General features: G+C 40.1%; 1 protein-coding gene and 1 long non-coding RNA gene across 4 annotated transcripts in view; one reads left to right on the top strand and one right to left on the bottom strand.

The window, feature by feature from the left end:
* The window catches only part of LOC134221217 (gonadotropin-releasing hormone receptor), a 304,164-nt gene that overhangs the window by 145,082 nt on the left and 136,260 nt on the right, over positions 1–22,822 (bottom strand). For 2 of the 3 annotated variants that reach the window (XM_062700415.1, XM_062700416.1), the window contains exon 2: positions 20,199–21,140. In XM_062700415.1, the coding sequence (XP_062556399.1) occupies positions 20,199–21,062 (864 nt within the window). In that variant the 5' untranslated portion in view covers positions 21,063–21,140. Of the gene's footprint in view, positions 1–20,198; positions 21,141–21,204; positions 21,332–22,822 lie in introns of those variants that run through there. The other variant, XM_062700414.1, reaches the window with a different exon arrangement.
* LOC134224609 (uncharacterized) lies at positions 10,516–11,899 on the top strand. Its single transcript, XR_009982999.1, has 5 exons — positions 10,516–10,559; positions 10,631–11,074; positions 11,209–11,387; positions 11,460–11,711; positions 11,780–11,899. It is a non-coding gene; the product is annotated as an uncharacterized LOC134224609 (long non-coding RNA).

Here is a 22,822-nt window from a genome sequence, read left to right as displayed (position 1 = left end):
TTGAGTTTTCTTTCGAGCCTCAAATACTCTTCAAAAAGCTCGGACCTTCCGTGTTTACGGAAGGCCTTGAAGGCATCAGATTTCTCAGAATACAACTTAGTACATTCATCATCCCATCCAGGAGTGGCTGGTCTTCTGATTACAGATGTAATTGGAACGCGTCGTTTCTGAGCTTCTAGTGCGCTTTTTTGAATCAACTCAATAGGGAATCGATATTCATCCAAAGGTGGAAGAGTATCAGTTGAGTCAATACCAATTTTTACCGCCGATGCAAATTTTTGCCAGTCAATGTTCTTCGTGAGATCGAAAGGAACATTAACTGGCTCAGATTATTGATAGCCACTCTTAATTGTGGTGACTATCGGCATATGGTCACTACCATGGGGATCTTGAATTACCTTCCACGTGCAATCTAATGATAGTGAATTTGAACATAAAGACAGATCAATACGGCTTTGTTGACCATTTGGTCCTATTCGAGTTACTTCACCAGTGTTCAAAATATTCAAATTGAAATCGTCACACAAATCATAGAAAATAGGCGCTCTATAATCGTCATACGTTTCGCCCCATCCAATACCATGTGCGTTCATATCACCCAATATCAATACTGGAGATGAAAGGAGGAGACTGCGCTCCAAAAATGTCGACGATTAATAGAGGCATTTGGAGGAATGTACACTGAAGCTATGCAAAGATCTTTATTCTTCACATTTACTTGGCATGCGACGATTTCTAAGCCGGGAACAGTCGGAATGGAATTCTGTAGAAGGAGTAGCATTTTTGATCCCCAAAAGAACGCCACCATAATGATATCCCGATCTTGGCAAATAATATTAAAATCGTGCAGGTTGATTTCATCTTCCAAAGAAATCCATGTTACACAGAGTGCAAATGTATCGCAAGCAGAATTGCGAATCAAAAACTTAAACACATCTAATTTATTTTCAGACTATGACAGTTCCACTGCAGCACAGTGATTGTATCTTGGGTATTGGCCGTATTATCCATCGAAAGATACAATTCCTGCAAGAAGGGGCCATGAAACAGTCAATTGCTTCAGATGACTTTCCATTGTTGGTATAAAAAGGTCAATGATAGGCCTCAATGAATTCGGAAAATTGAATAAATTCAAAAAACGGTCCACAAGGTCCTTAAAGGAAATCAATCAATCCTCGCTTGGACGGAATACTTTTACTAGAAGTGCGAATTACTTTTTTTCTTTCGTTGATTCTCCTAGCCAGATGTTTCATCGAACCATCGGATTTTGGCAATGGCGGGAATGCCTTACTGCAACTAGGATCAAAAGAAGCAGTAGGGACAGATTGCTTCGGGATTTTAAATAAACCCTCATTACCTTCAGATTTTGCCAAGCTTTTATGAATGATTTTTGTTCTCTTGCGGCGCGATCCCGGGGAAGACGGTTGCTTCCTCTTTTCGGGCACGTGTAGCTCCGCATGATCATCCATATCGGCTGCGTCAGAGTCCAATTCATTAATGGATATGGAATCATAATAATCACTTACACGAACGGTGGCTGAAATAGCAGTCGATGCAGTGGCTGTGGCGGATGTGTCTTGCGACTTAACCATTTCCGCATACGACTGCTTGGAGCGCTGTACCAACAAGCGCTTCACTTTTTGGGTGCGCTTTTTTTGTACACTGGGCATTCCTGCAAACCATGGGGAGGATTCAAACCACAATAAGCACATTTTGTTGCCTGTTGCTGGCAGGACTCCTCCCGATGCCTTTCAGAACAATTGCCACAACGTGGTTTGTTGTCACAAAACTCGGCAGTGTGACCAAGTTGTTTGCAATTGGTACAATATAATACCCTTGGCACAAAAAGACGCACCGGAAATAGCATGTTTTCAATATCAACATATTTTGGGAGCATCGAACCGGCGAACGTCACCCGGAGCAAACCTGACTTGGAATATACCTTCTTTCCATCTACCGTGGCTGCTGAATGCAATTCCTTGCAGTCCAGAATATCCACGGTAGACTCCATTGCATTCTTTAGGCGGCCTTTTCCCGCAAGTACATCCTGTAGTAGGCAAGGATATGTAAGGATAATAGAGCAGGCCATGCTACGATACTGATTAATAAAAACCATTCATCTATTAAGCAACCTAACAACCAGACGTGTTATTTGGGAGCCACTACATTGGCGACGAGTGAAAAATCGGACGCACTGAAGAAACGAAATTAGTAAAAGCAAGAAGAAGAGAAAAAGAACTTTTGGAAAGTCGAAAAAAGGAATATTTTCCAGGAGTACAAGAAAGAAGTATTCGCTGTATTTGTCGGGACCTGAAAAAAATTAGGATCCAATCGTCAAAATACATTTTGCATCGCAACACGAACATTATTCGGAGTCAACATGTCCATGGTAACGAGTTTTCAAAGTAGTTCAACAGGTTTTGAAAAAAAGAAAAAATCACGAATTTAGTGGTTCTCTATCCAGTGGTTTGTAAAGATAAATCTAAATGAAAAAAAAAAGATGAACCTAAATGAAGGGATTTTGAAAATCTAGGCCATTTAGGGAGATAAATGTAGGGAACATAGATTCCAGGCCATTTATCTGAGACTCACATAGATGAGGTAACTATAATTGTTCTAAATGTAGGGAACATGAGTTCCAGGCCATTTAGAAAAGTCAAATGTAGGGGACATTGATTCCAGGTCATTTGACTTGTCCCAAAGGTGGACAAAGAAGAAGTGAGTTTGAAGTACAAATCACTGTCATAATTCAATCCGCTATTTGAAAAGCTATTGTATCGAGCTATATACATATATTATATATAATTAATATAATTACAGCTAAATTTCAATATCCTACCATTCCACGAAGCTGGTGATGACCTGACGTCTGTACGATGGGACGAATGGAAAGGTCAGTATCGTAGCATGGCCTGCTCTATTGTCCTTACATATCCTTGCCTACTACATCGAATGGAAAGGACAGTTCGTGGCATACTTGGCGTTGAAAGGAGTTATTGATCACGAGGAGCTGTACAATGCGCTAATGTGTTTTGGTGGCCCGGATGTTAGAAAAATAGCGAAAAATATAGAAGTTACTGGAGGCATATTGGATAACAAGTATAGAGCTGCAATGGAAGCCTTAGACAATTATTTCGCCCCTCGTATGTCGCTACGTTACGAAAGAAACAAGTTCCGGCAACTCAAGTTCAATCATAAGGAGAAATTGGACCAATTCGTTTTACGCCTCAAAACTCAAGCGGCAGTTTGTAATTTCGAAGAACAGGTCAATGAAATGATCATGGATCAAATAGTGTATGCGACGACAAGCGACGATAAATTGAGGGCGAAATATTTGGAAGCCGATGTCACCCTTGAAGAAATGCTGAAAATTGGACGAACCCATGAATCTGTATCTGCCCAAGTGCAAGAGTTCCGTTCAACATCTTCCTGCGAGCCTACGGAGTTTCAAGATTTGCAAATGGTTTCTAAACCAGGTAAACTTACAAGTTATAGCAAAGGTGCGTGTAATCGGTGTTTGGGAAAACATGAAGCGAACGACCAACAATGCCCTGCTCGAGAATCGAGGTGCAACAATTGTGGCAAGATAGGACATTTTGCTCGGAGCTGCTGGAAGCCTTGGAAAAGCAGTAGTCCGTATAGCTGGCAAAATAATCGAAAAACTGATGTGAAGAATTCGAAACCTCCAGTGAACCGGATCAAAGGACATGATATGACCAGGAAGCAGAAGTTTGTGAGAGAAGTTGATGATGTTTCTAACCAAGTGGAAATTCGCGAACTATTTCATTTGGACGGCAAACGAAAAGTAGTTGCAGCAGTTGGTGGCGTAAACCTCCAGTTTGTTGTGGATACAGGAGCAGATGAAAATATTTTATGTACAGCGGACTGGAAGACTTTAAAGAAGGTGGGATTCAAGGCATTCGATGTGCGAAAGGGTAGCAGAAAAATCTTTCGTGGATATGGATCAAATTGTCCCTTAACAGTTCTTGGTGAAGTAGACGCGGAAATCGAGATTGACGACCGGGCCTGTTCTACAACGTTTTTCGTAATTGAAGGCGGGAATTGCTCTTTGCTCTCCGGAAATACAGCTGAGACGCTAGGTGTACTGAAATTTCTCAATGCAACGAGCAGCTGTGCTTTACCCTGTATCAAAGGTGAGAATTAAATATTGTTTTAATTTGTTCAGTAAATAATATAAACGAGAGTATGTATAGATATGACGGCATGTATTCAAATACATCAATCGGCACCGCCATTGAGGCAAGCATACCAATCCCCTTGAGAAGTTAACCCTTCTAAAATTGAAATTGTTAGAAAAACAAGATGTGCTAGAAAGAGTTCATGGAGCATCGGAATAGATTTCTCCAATGCTGATTAAGAGGAAAATGCAAATGAAGTTAGAATTATCATCGATTTAAGGGAAGCAATCAAAGCGATTGTTAGAGAAGTTCACCCATTACCGACCTTGGAACAAATGGTTTGTCATCTAAAAGGTAGCAAATATTTTACCAAGATTGACATCAATCAAGCATTCCACCAATTAATATTACATGAAGAGTGTCGGTATATTGCCACATTCATTTCCCCATTAGGTTTGATTTATTATATATAAACTGGTTAAGAGATAATACAATTCAGATTTATTGCTAGGATTGATGCGGTACAAAGGCTGGTTTTCGGCTTATCTGCTGCTCCAGAATTATTCCAAAAATGCATGGAGACAATATTAGCGGATATGCCATGGCTAATAATTTATATCGACGACATTTTAATACATGCACCAGATCCAGAAACTCTTAAATTCAGGACAAATTTGGTGAAAAAACGTCTAGCAGAGAAAACATTTTTTGAATAATGACAAAACTATTGAATGCGTTGAGGAGATAGAATTTCTTGGTTACGATCTATCAGCCAATGGTGCGAAAGTTTCCAATGGAAAGCTGGAAGCTATCAAACAGTTTCGTCAACCTCGTTCAGCAGAAGAAGTCCGAAGTTTTATGGGTTTAGTCACCTTTGTCAACAGGTACATTCCTAATCTATCCACCATTGCAAGTGTTTTATACAATCTCACGAAAAAAGGCGTACCTTTTGAATGGACCTCAACGCATCAAAAAGCGTTTGACGATCTGAAATCTGCATTAGCAAGAAACGAGACGCTAGCATATTTCAATCCCGACCTAGAAACTTTTGTTGTAGCTGACGCAAGTCCAGTCGGTCTTGGTGCTGTACTGTACCAAAAATCTGATGACGGATGTCTTAGAGTTATTAGTTACGCTTCCAAAACATTATCACAAGTGGAAAAAAGATATGCTCAAACAGAGCGGGAGGCCCTAGCCCTTGTATGGGCACCTGAAAAATTTCATTATTACCTTTATGGAAAAAAATTCTGGATAATTACGGATCACAAACCATTGGTAACGATTTTTGGAGACAGAGCAAAACCAAGTGCACGTATAGAAAGGTGGAAGCTTCGTCTAATGTCGTATAATTACAAAGTAATATATCGCCCAGGAAAAACAAATATTGCTGATCCTTTTTCACGGTTATGCCAAGAAATAAATATTAGCAATCACAGTTTCGACGAAGAAAGTGAGAGAATCATACGCTTGGTGTCTTCTGATGCATGTCCTGTAGCTATACCATTAGAAGATATTATTGATGCTACTAGCCAAGATATTGAATTGACAGAACTTATGAGATGGATTTCATACCCAATTCGAAGATGGCCTAAGACTTTATCAAGATACAGAGCGGTTGCACATGATTTATCGACTGATGGAAAATTAGTATTGAAGAATAATAGGATAATTATACCAAGATCCTTACAAGCAAAAGTTTTGCAACTTGCTCATGAACCACATTTGGGTCGTGATGCAATGAAAAAACGTCTTAGGGAAAAAGTCTGGTGGAATCGTATGGATCTCATGGTTCAAGATTACGTTAGAGGCTGCACAGGATGTTTATTGGTATCAGAAGTAAATATTGAACCGATGACCAGAACAATTTTACCTGACGGCCCTTGGCGTAAATTGGCGTTAGATTTCACCGATGTTACAAATGGAGTTCATCTATTAGTAGTTGTTGACTATTTTTCACGATATCCCGAGATTGAAATAATGACTTCAACGACAGCAGAGGCAACAATATTCAAATTAAGAACTATATTTTCAAGATTCGGATATCCTGAAGAGATTGTATGTGATAATGGTCCTCCTTTTGCTTCAAATGAGTTCAATGAGTTTTGTAAGATAAGCGGTATAAAAATATCGCATTCTGTACCATATGCGCCGTTCCAGAATGGTTTAGTCGAACGACATAATAGAACTTGTTAAAAACGGTGAAAATAAGTATCGCAATGGGAAGAAATTGGAGAGATGATTTACAGGTTAGATTAAACTATCAAAATAAAAATAACTCGATTTTTTTTAAGAGTTTAATTAATTTCTTTTATTTTCATGTTTATAGGATTTCCTTTTAGCTTATCGTAATACGCCTCATTCCGTAACAAATGTTACCCCTTCAAAGCTGTTCTTCGGAAGAAATCTTAAAGATAAAATTCCTATGAACACTCCAGTTTATAATTCCGAATTCGGCAACAAATTAAGAGATTTTGACAAAACAAAGAAAGAAAAAGAAAGGATATATGGAGATACAAAACGAAGAGCGAAGGAATCCAAAATTGATGTTGGAGATCACGTTGTTGTGAGAAATTTGAGAAAACGAAACAAATTGGAGACAAATTTCAATCCACAACCTCATGTAGTCGTTAAAAAAAGTGGAACTCGCATTACTCTGAAGAATTTATCCACGGGAGTAGAATTTGATCGCCATATCAATCATGCAAAACTTCTGATCTCTTGTAATCCTGTCAATACAAGAAGTACAATATTAGATGAAGTTGTCACTAGTTCCACAAAGACGCGTATTGCTAATGAATTGAAGGAAGCACCGACCAATGGTCCTCTTGAAAAACGAAGTCAAAGGAGCAAACGCAAGCCAGAATATTTGAAGAACTACGAAGTTTATAAGATCATCAAACGAGACTAATAATTATTATTAAAAACAAATAAAATAAATTGTAGTGAAATAAAACAGTTGGAATAGATAAAAAAAATAGAGAGGAAGAGGGATGTAGTAGGCAAGGATATGTAAGGATAATAGAGCAGGCCATGCTACGATACTGATTAATAAAAACCATTCATCTATTAAGCAACCTAACAACCAGACGTGTTATTTGGGAGCCACTACACATCCTTGCAAGTCAGGCTCGCTGCGTTGATCACGCCTTCAATTTCGACCTCCCGCGAGGGGACATAAACCATATATTCAACATTGTACGCCCTGTCGCCAGCAATTTCATTCGCCACCTGGTATGTAGGTGCGGTGATGCGTAGTTTGTTCCTGTTGATCTGATTGAAATCAAGCTTCGGAAAACGACGCGTCAAATCTCGTTTAATGCCGAGAAAATCTAGGCTTTTACGTTCTGCCGAAAGTAAACAACCCAAGGCCCAGGCGAAGCCGCATGGTACAATCGAGCAGGCACATTGCCTTCTCCAGTCTCCGCCTCCATTCTCACCCCGCAAGGTGGAAGGATATTTTTTCTTATACTAACATAAAACTAATAGCAAATTAGAAAAAAAAACTTAAAAAAACTAATTTGATTAATTCTAAGCAGTCCCACTCTGTATTGAACAGAAGGGAGAACAATAAAAAGTTTTGCCACTTATCTGCCCCTGCTGCTGTAGGTAGCAGCAGTAACAATAGCCTGCTTCACTGGCGTCGCCTTGGATCCGTAGGTAGGAGCGCACCACACAATAGCCTTTTCACTACCGAACACAATCCGCGATGAGACACAGCACACACGTCTGGCTCGTTCGAACTATCGGCACGGAATGACTATTGATTTTGTTCCCATGTGCTTACTCATGCAATTTCGTCACGAAAAGTAAAGCAAATCCTGGCCAATTTATAGGCTGGTTTACAGCACGGACTATCGGAGATCTCCGCCGGATTGTATTTTAAATCGGGCCGTAATTCTAATTTTCTAACACGCAATCTCTGAAATCCGGCCCACACATATGGAAACGAAATTTGCAGACAAGCTCAACTTGCCTTAAAGTACGTGAGAACCGGAATCCGAACAAATTTTTCTCGGTTTGTTCACTACCGTAACTCGATTTTGTTCAACTGATTTCGAAATATTAAGAATTATTCAGAAAGACTTTAAATGATTCTTACTGTTTCGAAAAGAATCAAACGATTGAAAAAATATTTCTGTTAAATTTTCCATTTACTACGCCGTTCCGCTGAATTGCGTTTGGGGCTTAACTGTTAAAAGCCTTAAGAAAAGTCGATCCATGCAAAATAACTTTCTAATTCCTGTACCTTTTAAGCCCTATACAGACAAAACAGACATTTTGCTGAGATTGATACATACTTACAAAAATTGTATCTGACATTCCTGCCTTCGACACATTTTTTAAACAATGGAGCTTTCAAATATAGTCCACCTTGAAAAGAGAATAGGCATTTAACTTTGACTCATTATTAAAATTCATTGTCGCGACATTTTTTATTTTTTCGACTTTTTTGCACTGAACAAGTATTTCACTGCATCAAGTCATCGACTGCTGGAGCGTTAGGTGCCTCGCATCGGGTGCGGTGTTTAGGTTCCATGACATGTAACTTTAAATCATCTAACATTGAAAAATATGCGATTCAGTTTATGTCATGTGGTTTTGTGTCTTTTTATTCACATAGGGTTTCTTACCCCATTCCCGGCCTAACATGCGTACGACTGCATTATTCAATTGATATTTATGACAGGAAGCAACTTTTCCTGAATTTTGTGGGCTGTATAATACTGCATTGGGGTTCACTTCTGCTTAAAAAATAGCTATTCGTGCTAAATATCGTTCAAAAAAGCTTTTATTTGATTTAAATTAACGAGGTGCAGCACTCATTTCAGTCCTAGCGATTTCCATTCGGCATATCATAAAACCAGTTCCCGGCCTAATCAAAATTTTACTCAATCTCTCAACATTTTTCTCTCATTCTCTCTCGGGACGGTAGAAAATGCGACGTTAACAAAAATATGCACGTTCCACGACAACAAGATGCCAGATGGTATCATTCATAATCTTTTTATTTGGTTGAGAAGATATATTTACTCATCCAAATTTTTTCCAAATACTTAAAAACTATATTTTTTTCACCTTTTGAAATCGAGAAAATTATAAATAACATGATAGCGTCAACGTATTAGACAGTTTTCCTATTAACGATGAAGGATCATTTTTATTCTCCTGGCCTTTTGGCAGCACGGTGCGGCTAGAAGTTTTTGGGCCGAGGTGATTTTTTGTTCGGTTTGAGAATATATTTTTTAATGTATTCTAATTATGTTTATATAAGTTCTAGTGATACGTTCTAGTGATTAGATTGAAGTGCGTGTGTTAAGCATTATGGTGTGTTGATTAAAAGCTTGAAGCAATGATTGTAACGAGCACTAGGACGATTTTCAGGTAGGTGTTTATTTGATGATACCGTTTTGTAAAAGTGGAAAGAATCACTCCGGCTCAGTGGTGTGGCATCGGAGAGCGAGATTTTGAAATCTACATTTTTATTTTCTACAATTGGATCAATTAGGAGTAAAACAAGTGATTGAAAAATATTGAGTATTGTGAAAAATAAATGGGAGACTTTTTAAAAATTATCAATCATAAACCTACGGCTTCCAAACAGTATGAATCATTAGTTTTCTGTGCAGTGAGCCGGGAACCGGGTCCATAGGCCCAAGTAGTGATTTACCCTACGTCACCTGTAATATTCATATTTTTTTGGTGTGCAGATTATGTTAAGTCACACCGATAAGAACAACAAATCTCGCTTAACTTTTCAAAAGTAACATTTGTTCATGAATTAATTCGAATATTGCAATCAATAGAGCAATATGAAGGTTTAAGAATGCAATACTCAAATTAATTCATGAAAAAATGCTACTTAGGTCCTTTTTAAAAGTTAAGCGAGAAATCATTTAATCTGGCACCTTCGTTATTACAAGTGGAAACCAATGAGGAAACGAATAATTTATTAACATTGCTTCGGCGCTAGGTACTCCAGAGTTCTTTCGACATTTTAACTCGTATAAGGCAAATCAAAATTGTTATTTCATTAACAAATAACTTTATTTGGCGCTCTTCCTGAGCGGTTTCGACGTAACAAGTCAAAACTGATGGGCAAAACTAGGGATCCTATATTGGATGTAGGATCCCTAGGCAAAACATTCAACCCGGCGCTCTACACGCTTAGATCAATTTACCTATTTATGAGTAGTTGATTTACCCATATTTGAGTATTGAAAACTTTACTTATATTATGAGTGAAATATACTGAGAAAATCGGTAAATTTCACCCATATTGTTGGTGAAGTGAGTTTACCAATTTATGGGTAAATTAATTTACTCATATTTGGTTGAAAAATGGGACTTTGTTGTTCTTATTTCAAGCTCTGAATATAAACATTAAACCGGTCCTGCAGTTCATGAAGCGAGAAGCGAGCGGTGAGTAAAATCCTAATTAAGAAGGTAAATCCTGTTTCAGATTATTTATTGTTTATTTTATTTATTTAAAGATATCGGATTTGCTATACGCAACGGACGAACCCCAAGCCAGCAGCTGCCAGCAGTTCTTTCGAGCCTCTAACGATCCTTGTGGAGCCCTCGGATCCGTGACCCAATAGAATGTACCGAATCAGCAGTCATCCTCTTCAATCATCCTTCTTCTACAACGGCCGTATAAATCTGATCTTCAAGCAATGAGTGGAATCAGCTACCGACGAAATTTTTTGTTCTTTATCGGTCGCTTTCAAACATCCGGACAACTATCAATAAAAATCCAGCGCTATGCCGTCTCAACTTCTGCCAACCTCCGGAAGATCGACAACCAATAGTGTCCTCTATGAATCATCTACTGGTCAACAGTCAATTACGATAAATCACGGCTCAATTACGGGTCGGAACACGGCTATGCCCTTCTGCGTAAAATGTCAAATCACGAGACAGGTGTCCCTTCATCGGTAAGTAGATATGAAATTTTTATTCCCTTGGTAGAATCAGTTCGGAATTAATCTGAATAATGAATAATATTAACAATCATTTCCATCAAATACGTATTTGTTTTATTCTCATGATGTTTTTCTCTTATTTTCAGAATCAACAGTGAAAATACTGTCATTCTCTTTTATCGCCGGGAGGCTTGTTTGACCCCATGATGAATGATGAATACCCCATCCACCCCAACGAAATCAGCTTCAATGAAGAGCGCACATCTGATGTGGAAATCCACTATACCCACCAAATCAGCGACCATGACACGTACCTCATCAACATGTGAGTGTTAATGATTGTCCATGCCTCTAACTTCCATAATGACACTCCATCTTTCGTTTTCATACCTTTCAGGAACCGGATTCGCCATGGACCATCACCTGAGCCACCACCCACATTCTGCTGCAATCTCCACAACGAGAAAACACTGTTTGGGTTTCATAAGAGGAGTGTGCCGCAATATACCACTAGCGGGGGAATGTACCAATATCATATATACACTGCATTACACCAACGGAGCCGGGAGTGTCATACCTGTGATGAATCCGGAGACTAAATACATTTTTATAAGGTTCAGCAGTTGTTCAGCTTATTCCACGCATATCGGTAAGTGGAACAGGAAGAAATATCTTAAACATGCTATGCGAAATATAATATTCAACTTTGTTTTTCAGGAAACATCCAATGAATGACACGATGTGGAGTCTACGATTAGAGCAGAAACTACCTATAGGGTTGTATACATTAGATTAATTGTATCTATCTACATATTGGAATAATTCAATAAATTTAAATGACCTTGTCTTTTTTAATTTGACTTACTTTTAATTTAATTACAATTTTGAATCCAATATTTGATTCCTATTCCATGGATGTATGCATACAAAAGAATAAAAAAGTACCCAAATATGCGTGAAAATCACCTAGAAATTGTTCCTCGCTCGGTTTACCCATATATAGGTAAATGCAACTTCACCCATATCTAGGTATGTGCACTTTTTGGGGATTTAGGTACCCTTCACCCATATTTGGGTGAACTGAAGTAAGCGTGTACTAGAGATGTCGCAAAATCCCGATTAATTGATTAGTAACAAATCGATTACTTTCGATTCCGGTCGATTATTGAATCGATTAATCGTTGGATAGTAATCAAATCAAAATTAATCGATTATAACAACGATGAATCAATTAATCGAAGTAATCAAATAATTTGCGACATCTCTACGCTCTACCACAGCACAGCAGCTTCGACATCACATGTCGAAACCGATGAGAAAAGAAATCTTTTATGCTGGTGCTTTTCTTTTTAAGTCGAAACCAATTTTTCACTTTTTCAATCCAGCTCCTTCAAGAGCGCCTTCGAGATCACAAACCAAAACCGATGAGCAAATCGTTCAATCCGATGCTCTTCCAGAGCGTCTTCGACATTATTACTATTATTTATTCAGACTAAGGCCGAAGTGGCCTGTGCGGTATATAAGAGTCTTCTCCATTCGGCTCGGTCCATGGCTACACGTCGCCAACCACGCAGTCTGAGGAGGGTCCACAAATCGTCTTCCACCTGATCAATCCACTTTGCTCGTTGCGCACCTCGCCTTCTTGTGCCCGTCGGATCATTGTCGAGAACCATTTTCACCGGGTTACTGTCCGACATTTTGGCTACGTGCCCGGCCCACCGCAGTCGTCCGATTTTCGCGGTGTGAACGATGGATGGTTCTCCCAACAGCTGATGCAACTCGTGGTTCATTCGCCTCCTCCACGTACCGTCCGCCATCTGCACCCACCATAGATGGTACGCAGCACTTTCCTTTCGAAAACTCCAAGTGCGCGTTGGTCCTCCACGAGCATCGTCCAGGTCTCGTGTCCGTAGAGGACTACCGGTCTAATGAGCGTTTTGTAGATTGTCAGTTTGGTACGGCGGCGAACTCTATTTGATCGGAGCGTCTTGCGGAGTCCAAAGTACGTACGATTTCCAGCCACTATGCGTCTCCGAATTTCTCTGATGGTATCATTTTCGGCAGTCACCAGTGAGCCCAAGTACACAAATTCTTCTACCACCTCGATTTCGTCACCACCGATGCAAACTCGCGGTGGGTGGCTCACATTGTCTTCTCTTGAACCTCTTCCTATCATGTACTTTTTTCTTCGACGTGTTGATGACTAGTCCGATCCGCTTAGCTTCCCTCTTCAGTCTGATGTAGGCTTCCTCTAGGGATCCTATATTCAGAGATATGCGAAAGCAGCCATCTTGAGCCAATCGAGCATTGAGAACTGTCAAAATCTGAGCCAAATGAACATCGTTATTGTTGCAGATCGAAAGGTATTGCGATTTTGGTGAAATAGATTTCATGCAAAGTTTTATCGAATAAACAATTTGTTTTGCTTTCGTAAGTAAAAGTAGTCTAGTTAATGCCTTATGTCGTGTTCATTCGTATTGCTCTTTAATTTTAGCGAAAATGCACTGCTAGAAGATAGATAAAATAATCAAAAAGTGTCTTCGAATGTAAAGTCATGTGCAAGCCTAAACATTTTGTTTACGAAAGTAACAGCGTTGCTAAATCATCTGGAAAAGTATTCGCACATCTCTTAATATAGGATCCCTAGCTTCCTCCATCTTCTCAAAGTTACGTGCCATAATATCTATGACGTCAGCGAAGCCAAATAGCTGGACGGACTTATTGAAAATTGTATCACTCGTGTTAATCCCTGCTCTTCGTATTACCCCTTCCAAAGCGATGTTGAATAGCAGACACGAAAGACCATCACCTTGCCGTAACCCTCTGCGGGTTTCGAAGGGACTCGAGAATGCCCTGAAACTCGAACTACGCACATCACCCGATCCATCGTCGCTTTGATCAACCGTGTCAGTTTATCCGGAAAACCGTGTTCGTGCATTAGCTGCCATAGCCGGTCCCGATCGATTGTATCATATGCGGCTTTGAAGTCGATGAATAGATGATGTGTGGGCACGTTGTATTCGCGGCATTTCTGCAGTACTTGGCGAATGACGAACACCTGGTCCGTGGTGGAGCGTTCGCCCATAAATCCCGCCTGGTACTGCCCCACGAACTCCCTTGCAGTTGGTGCTAGTCGACGGCATAAAATTTGGGAGAGTACCTTGTAGGCGGCGTTCAGCAATGTGATTGCGCGGTAGTTGCTGCAATCTAGCTTATCGCCCTTTTGTATATGGGACACGGCACCTTCCATCCACTCCGGCGGCAAAACTTCCTCCTTCAAAATCTTGGTAGTGACAGTGCAGCGCTCTAGCCAGTGCCTCACCACCGTGTTTACATAGCACTCCTGGTAGTTGGTCAATCCCCAGGGCTTTGTTGTTCTTCAGCCGGTTAATCTCCTCCTGGATTTCCTGGAGATCCGGAGCCGGTAAAATTATGTCCTGCGTGCGTTCTCCCAGGTCCATCACCATCTTCGTCTGTCACATCGCCATTCAGGTGTTCTTCGTAGTGGTTTCTCTGATCCGGGAGAACTGTGCCAAGTGCAGCGGTTGCGGTGCTACCAATGGCGGATCGAATATCTCTCCAGCCATCTTCAAGATACGCTGCGCCTAGCTGCTCTTCCGTTGGGAGTGCCACTTCCAGCTGCTGCGCGTATTCTTGGGCTAGTCTACCGTCTTGTAGCCGCCCAATGTTAAGCCGCGACGTCCGACTGCAACGAGGTAGTGGTCGTATTCAATATTTGCACTGCGGTAAGTGCGGACGTTCGTGATGTCGGAGAAGAATTTACCGTTGATTAGAACGTGATCGATTTGGTTTTCCGTTTCTTGGTTAGGTGATCTCCATGTGGCCTTGTGGATATTTTTGCGGGGAAAGAAGGTGCTTCGGACTACCATTCCGCGGGAGGCTGCGAAGTTTATGCATCGTTGGCCGTTGTCATTCGATACGGTGTGCAGACTATCCGGTCCGATGATCGGTCTATACATTTCCTCCCTTCCTACCTGAGCGTTCATGTCACCGATGACGATTTTGACTTCCCGCAGTGGGCATCCATCGTATGTCTGCTCCAGCTGTGCGTAGAACGCTTCTTTCTCGTCGTTGGGTCTCCCTTCGTGTGGGCAGTGCACGTTGATGATGCTATAGTTGAAGGCCTTTAATCCTCAGCTTGCACATCCTTGCGTTGATTGGCTGCCACCCAATCACGCGTTGGCTCATCTTACCCAGCACTATGAAGCCGGTTCCCAGCTCGTTGGTGGTGCCACAGCTTTGGTAGAAGGTAGCCGCCCGATGCCCGCTTTTCCACACTTTCTGTCCTGTCCAGCAAATCTCCTGCAGCGCCACGACGTCGAAGTTGCGGGGATGTAATTCATCGTAGATCATCCTGTCGCAACCTGCGAAACCAATTGCAATCGTGATCCTGTATTCGTCGCCTAGGTCTTTGCCGATTATATCGAGTCGCTTTATCTCTTATATTGTTCGTAATGATTGGTTTTCCAGGCGGCTTATTGGGCCTGCGCTAACCTTCTTCAACATCACAAGTCGAAATCGATGAAAAATGTCTCACGCCCACAAGATACTTACAAAACAATAATTTCCAACCAGGAGCAACTTGAGAGGATCGCCAAATGTGCGGCCTAATTCGACCGAATAAACTATCCGTTGGTTTTGATCGCTTATGTGCTGTCTAATGGAGTGCAACTCCGTTCGTTGCCCGAGGCGGGAAGAGGCAAATGGCCTGCTATTTACTACCCAATGTTAGCAACAGAACCGTTAAACAATATTTGCATATCTGTCATCAATGCACGCTGAAAGTAGATTGCCCAATTTCTAATATATCTCACCCTCACATGTATGTCTGGCATCCCTGGTTAAAGAAAACATGGAACTCGAACTTACAACCTCAGTGTACAATCGGGTGCAAAAATATATTCCATACTCAATAATATTCTCTAATCAAACATAAAGTTCCAAATTTACAGTAAAGGAAAAATTATTTGTAATCTCTCTTGGATTCACCATTTCATAATCATCTGATAAAACACCCCGTCGAACATCAAAGTCGCCATGGAAGTCTCCGTTGCTGTAACCATCCAGAAAACATTTTTGAATTTCTACAAACGATTATTAAAAACCTCGTGGTCATACATTTAACGGTGTAAGCCGTGAAGGTGCATTCGCATGCCATGAGCTTGTTGATATTGAAGGAATAATCTCCGCAGGTCTACTTTGTATCTTAAGTAATAAACAGTCAGTTCCGAATTGCATGCGATGATTAAGTCATTCAAAAATGATCATATTTCAGTTTTTCTTGATAACATTCTGTGCAATGTTGCCTTAAATTCAAACATTTGTCTACCATTACTAAAATGAGTTAAAGCTTGGTAAATAGAACCTCACTAAAAAGATGGAGAGTTCGTCCTTTCTTTTTTGCCTTTCTCGTACAACAAATTTGTACCGGCTATCATTTCACTCCAAAATCGAACTTTTTATAGAAGTCTCGGAGACCCATGATGATAAATACCTATCGACTTAGCTTGTCAAGTTGTAAAAATGTTTGGCTATCCGTGTGTATGTGCGTGTCACTTTTTCATATAGTAATTCCACAGATAACAGATATTGAGGCAGGCATCCGATTCGTGTGTAAACATCCGCAACCGTTAATTAAAATATATTTTAGATTGGGACCGCGTTTGGCAATCGATTGGAGATGGCGCAAGGATCATTGTTATTGAAAACGCAGCCCGAATGCGGCTTTCAAATGCATTGGCTGCGTTCGACGGTTGCTAATCAGCTGCGTCCGTATGTACTAACGCAATCAGTTGAGTAGATGGCAGTAGTGGGTCAACGTATATCAATTCAAAAGATTACACGGGATTTTCAATAAAATTTGTTCTAGCCTAAATATCTGTTATCTGTGGTAATTCTTAACCGATTTGCTCGCAACAAGTTGCGTTCGACAGGGGACAAAGCCTTGTTGATCACTATTGAGATGAGTGACGTTTGGCGCATGCAAACTAATGTGCGATTCGGCATGTGTAAACATATGTTTGTTTTCCTTCTGCTCATAACCTCGAAATTTATAAGTCATCACAATGATGGCAAAAGAGTCAAAAAATATATGGAAATATACTCATTTTAACCCAATCTTTGCTGAGTTGCACCATCTAGGAGTGTTTGTTTTCCTTTTATCGCCACTCACAAAAGATATTTTAGTTACTAGATAAAGATTGTCGCTTCGGTTCCCTTTGTTCTGCTGTCCGAAACATGTGTGGTACATAGGGTATCTGTTCCATTATTAATAACATGCTCCTATATCAATAACATTCGCAAAACAGGCAATTTAGGCTCAATTTATGTCGTGTTTTGTTGTTATCCGGCGTGCTCACTGCTGAAAAAAATCACAAAAATGAGAAATAAAACAATTTGCACACCAATTCTTTGTTTTCGAATGGTATTGATTTGGGTACATGGTATGAATTCAAGGAGCAGTTTCCCTACCTGTCAAATCGTATGGATTTTCCTTCTTTGACATTTAGCTCCCCTATCCTCGCCAGCAAAAGATGTTCCAGACAGCGACGACAGTGACAATCTTTATCTAGTAACTAAAATATCTTTTGAACTCACACATTCAGACGTGAGAATCTCAAGTGAATTTGATAACGATCGACCATTGCGTTTAACAGTTATTAAGAAAATGGAATCTAACTATATATGGTGTCTTGACTAAATGCGAAAAAGGCAGTATCACCACTCGGTGAATTAAATTGTTTTTTTTTTTTAATAAATGTGTGTCGTATTTGATTCGACACCCCGGAAAATCAGTCCAGTAAATATCAAATAGGGTCGGTGTACCAATTTTCGCCATACATGAGAACAACTATTTTTTAAAAAATAAGTAAAAAGCATGTGAGTGGACTTTATATATCAAGCGAAAGGTTTTACTTCCTGCTCCTTAGAACAGCTGTGAAAACCACAATAAAATTTGTTATTATCCTCAAAATTGATTAATCCATAATAGGAACGCATGCACCAGTTGTGGCAATATTCTTAATTTTGGTTCCTTATTTGGCAAATGCCATTGTTTTCTTATGGGACTGGCCAAATTGGGACCACTAGTGCGACAACTGATGCAAAGGAAGTTAAAGATTAAGCAAAATCAATTTTTACAATTATGCTTTGCTTGTTTTGGAGGAAATCAAGGTGTTATCGTGTCATATGAATATGCTTTATCGATATGAATATGGTTTGCGGTGCTTTTATTGGTCATTTAGCATATAAAGCACTAGTGCGACAATTGGTGCTTTAGCCACAACTGGTACACCTAGCCTGAAGGAAGTTTTGTTTTTCTTTCTCATGTCCTCTCTTTTTCAACCAAATGTCGTCCCTTTTAGGCACGATTTGGAGGATGTGTCCTGCTTTGGAAAAAAAACATATGGTCACCCTAGGTTTGAGCCGTATACCCTATATTATTATTTTTCCATAAAAACATCTACTTCCACTATTTGATGTAAATACGCAGCCTTTTCAAAATTTTCTAGAAACGGCCGTCAATTTAGGATCGCAACAAGCAATCTCTTCTGATACCAAACGTGTGGAAGGAATTTATATTTTCTTTGTTTTGTCAACCATTGATAAAATTGCACACCATACTTCCAAGGTATTCTGCCTGCAAAACTCATTTCCTTTTCTGAGGTTTGTTTCTTCTTTAAGATTGATGTAGGATATATTCATATGTCATCTGCCTTTTCCCATCCAATATAGATACTACTGGAAAAATTGGTTGACATCGACATGTTAGCAATCGGAGGGTTAGAATGTTGCCTTGTTAGTCGGATACAATCGCTTCAATATCTCGCAAATCGTGTCATTACATTGGTTCCATGCTGCGAAGATATGCCATGTCATCTTGATTCAGAAAGATTGTGCTTGGTGTTAGGTACGTGGAAGAAACGTGGATTTTGATTTTCGGATTTTTTTTTATTCTTTTTGGGGGAAATAGCTAAAAGTCTTGCAACGAAAAGAGCAATAGAGACACGGCAGGTATTTCCGTCCATCGTCATAGGGGCTAAAGCCAGAGAAAGCAACGTCCAGAACTTCACTATAGCAGAATGTTTCTCCTGAGCTCACGATTTGGTTGAGTTTGGCAAAAAAAGTGTCTCATTCATTAGTTTTCGAGACTATGACGAAAAGACGAAAATGCCTGCCTTAACCCTAATGATCGAGTGTAAAAAGCAGTCAAATTTTCAGTAACGATGTGACTAATTAGGAATAAATGAAACTCCAAGGGTATACATAATGCGCAAGGGGTTGTTCATTAGTTATATTTCAACCACCTGAACTGGTGCCTTCACTTTCTATTTCCAGTTTTCGTCTGCTATGTATCTAGTGAGGTCGGTTTTCCGATGATGATTTTGAAAACAGTATGTTGGTGGTCAATGTTCAAGCTGATGAACAGTCGCTTGTCGACATGAGTTTGCTTTTGAAACATGCAGGCTGCAATTTGAAAGCTAGCAACACCAAGCATCTCATTATTGGCACCCTTGGAAGTATACCGTACCGGACTCGCGAACAATGAAACACGTATGTGTTCACATGTGACTTGATAGGAAGGAATTTTATATCATAAAAGTTATTAAAACATTAATTATCATTCGGCCAACGGTTGCTTCCATGCTTAAGAGTACAATCGCCGTTCCAAAATCCAAGGTCGAAATCAATTGTGCCCATCAACAATTGATTACCTCGATTTGAAGCTGCTTCTTACCTTCATTTCAGCCTAGGTCAAACCAACTGTTGGAAAACATTCAGTTTCCAGAACACTGATCCTAATGCTTAAAACTAATCCAAAGCACTGTTACTTCAAGTTTTGGCGTGGTGCATGTTTAATATTGATGATGAGCGTTCACCATACGATATTTTGCGTGGCATTTTTTATTCTCTACTTTTTTTCATGTGATGCTATTTTTGTTTTTTTCTTGATATCATCCATCCTAATGACCTTGGATTGATTAGTCGTAAATTATTTGAAACCATTAAACTGCATTTAATTGGGAATCCAATTTTGTCCAATTATCAGTTTCATGCGAATTGCCAATGGTCTGGTCACATTACAACACAAATATTACGCCTAGCTCAAACTCACCTGTGGAATGCTAAGCAGAAACGACAGCGAATAGGCACCGCACAGGAACCGATGGCAACGGCGGGCCGTGTTGAGTGATTTCATAGGATACTTAACGGCCACCCACCGGTCAACGCCGACCAGCACCAGCACGTAGGTCGACAGGTACAAACTGAACATTTGGAGCAATTTGAACAGCTTACACACCACTGTTCCGGCGGCCCACTCGACGGTGTAACTCCAGGCCGCCTCCCCAATAATGCAGAACACCGTCACCAGTAGGTCCGCTATCGAGAGATGAAAAATCAACGAATAAATTGCGCTCCAGTTGTGCCGGGCCAGGCGGCGGGATTTTCGATTCTTTTGAATGCTCCACATGGTGGCGATGTTACCGAGGAGGGAAACGATGGCCATCGCCGATAGGACGGCCACCCGAATAACCCCCGTTTGGTTGAGTGTGGGTGCGTGTGGCAAGCAGAGTATCCACGGGTGGCTGGAGCTAATGCCCTCTGTGCTGTATGTCACGTTCAACAAGTCGCAGTCTTCGTAGGACAGCGTCAAGTTGTTTGTTGTTGTGTTTGCTCCTATGATATTCGTCGCCACCGTTGCCAGTGTCGATAGATAGGCGGGAGCCAGGAGCAGGGGCTGCTGATGGGATATTTTGTGCCATCCGGTGGCATTGAAGCCTTCGAACGGTGATTGATTGGCTGTGGTAAGAGCTTCTGACCGCTCGGTGGCCAATAAAGAGCGCATTCCCTGTGTCCATTGGGTTCCGTTGAGCGCATCTGTTGTGTAACTGTCTGATATGGATCCATTGGCAGCGATGGCTGTGGCAGCATTAGAGTAAAGGGTTCCGAACAGAATCGATGATAGATTATTTGCCATTGTCTCCCCGGGACGGTTGGCTAAACCCCGCGCTAAGGCTGGTGAACGCACGTCATTGGAACGATGATTGCCTCTATCCTGCAAAGTACAGAAAAAAAAAGAAAGAATTATACCACTAATGGCTACACTGTGTCCATCTTACAAGTAACATATCTTTAGGTGTGATCACAGTCTCTTGTGACATATTGTGGCTAATTGAAATCTCCAAGGATAGGTTATCATTGGAATGAATTATGTAAGTTTACTGTTTTGGTTCTTCATCTTGTAGTTGAGCTCCCATGTTATGAAAATTAGATGCAATGTAGTTAGAGCATATGGTAGTGAAAAGAAACGCGAATTAATTTTGGAGAGATGGACCGTGAGTGGTTTTAACCCGAGATATCCCAAGTCACACCACAAGTCAATGCATGTATTAAATAAAAGTAATCCCGCGAAAACAACAAATTTGTACCGAATCTTTCGATTTCTTCGATACATATCAATAGTTTCAGGCAAAACGCAACACCCTTGGGCACTTCTAGCTCAAAACTGCAAGCAGTGCTCCATAATTGCTCTTCTTCATTGTACATATGTAGTTTCTCAAACAAACTAAAACAAAAATCATACTTTTCCGAACAACTTTTTTTTGTAATGTGGCCAGAATATGTATTTATGGACGAGAATTCAGAATATATAAAAATCTCAATTGGGGCAAAAATGTCACATATGCAGTTTCCCAAACAAACGGTTCAATTGTGAGATGAAAAAATGTCATACCTATCTAAAAAAAATCGCCAGTATCGTGGATGTAATATGTACATTTTTTCTCATTTTTAATTGGGGCGCTTCGTGAATGCATACAGACAGAGATGAAAAGTAAGAGATTTTTGAATTAATCTCTTGATTCTCCTCGATTATGAATCAGAATAAATTTTATGACCGATTTCAATACTTATGCACAAGAAGCGGAAAGTAAAAGAAATAAGCTTAAACATAATGTGATGAAACCTACTGAAATACGATAAGCATGGAGGTTCATATTCCGTAAATGCAGATGGATGTATTCAAGAGATAAAACTGAAGAAGATCCGACTTGTGATGATAAGGAAAATTGTGTTTAGCTCAACATACTTCCATAATAGGAATGCCTTCTGCAAAGGTTCATGATTCGTTTTCGTCTCGTTTTTATCCAGTCAAGTATATCCCAAATGGAGACCATACAAAGTTCAATATTCAGTAAATAAGGTACCTAATCAAAGGAAGAAAGTTTTTTTTTTCGAGAGTCGCTCTACATGTTGAGTACGCGCTATGAATACTCATACTTGCCGTTGCGTCGTCACTAGCCTGGAAACCTTTGAATTCTATCGCTAACAGATTTCTTTCGTAAACTTTATTATTTGTGGTACAGCGTAAAATCAAGATGCTTTCGCCTTTGAACCTGAACAAAAAGGTATTTTTGTGCACTCAATGGTTTAGTTAAGCATGCAAACTCACCGAGAGGGATACACAGACGGATCAAGGGGATAATTAAATAACTGCGGCGGTGCCTTCCATAACAAGTAACTAAGCACAATATTTTTAAATCTATTTATTATTTTTATCTGATTTATTTATAAGGCCGAAACAAATATTAAATTTATTTTATGTCCGACAGCTCTTGGAAAAAAACAAGGAGGAGGTTAATAAAAAAAATAACAAGGAATCGAAAAAAAAGTTGTCTGAACATGGATTTTGTATGAAGGTCCGGAATTGCAAACTTCCCGGACTATACGGAATTGATA

The sequence above is a fragment of the Armigeres subalbatus genome, chromosome 3 (genome assembly GCF_024139115.2).
Source record: "Armigeres subalbatus isolate Guangzhou_Male chromosome 3, GZ_Asu_2, whole genome shotgun sequence".
Taxonomy (NCBI): Eukaryota; Metazoa; Arthropoda; class Insecta; order Diptera; family Culicidae; genus Armigeres; species Armigeres subalbatus.
The sequence above is the reverse complement of the archived record's forward strand: the minus strand, read 5'-3'. Positions and strand labels throughout refer to the sequence as shown.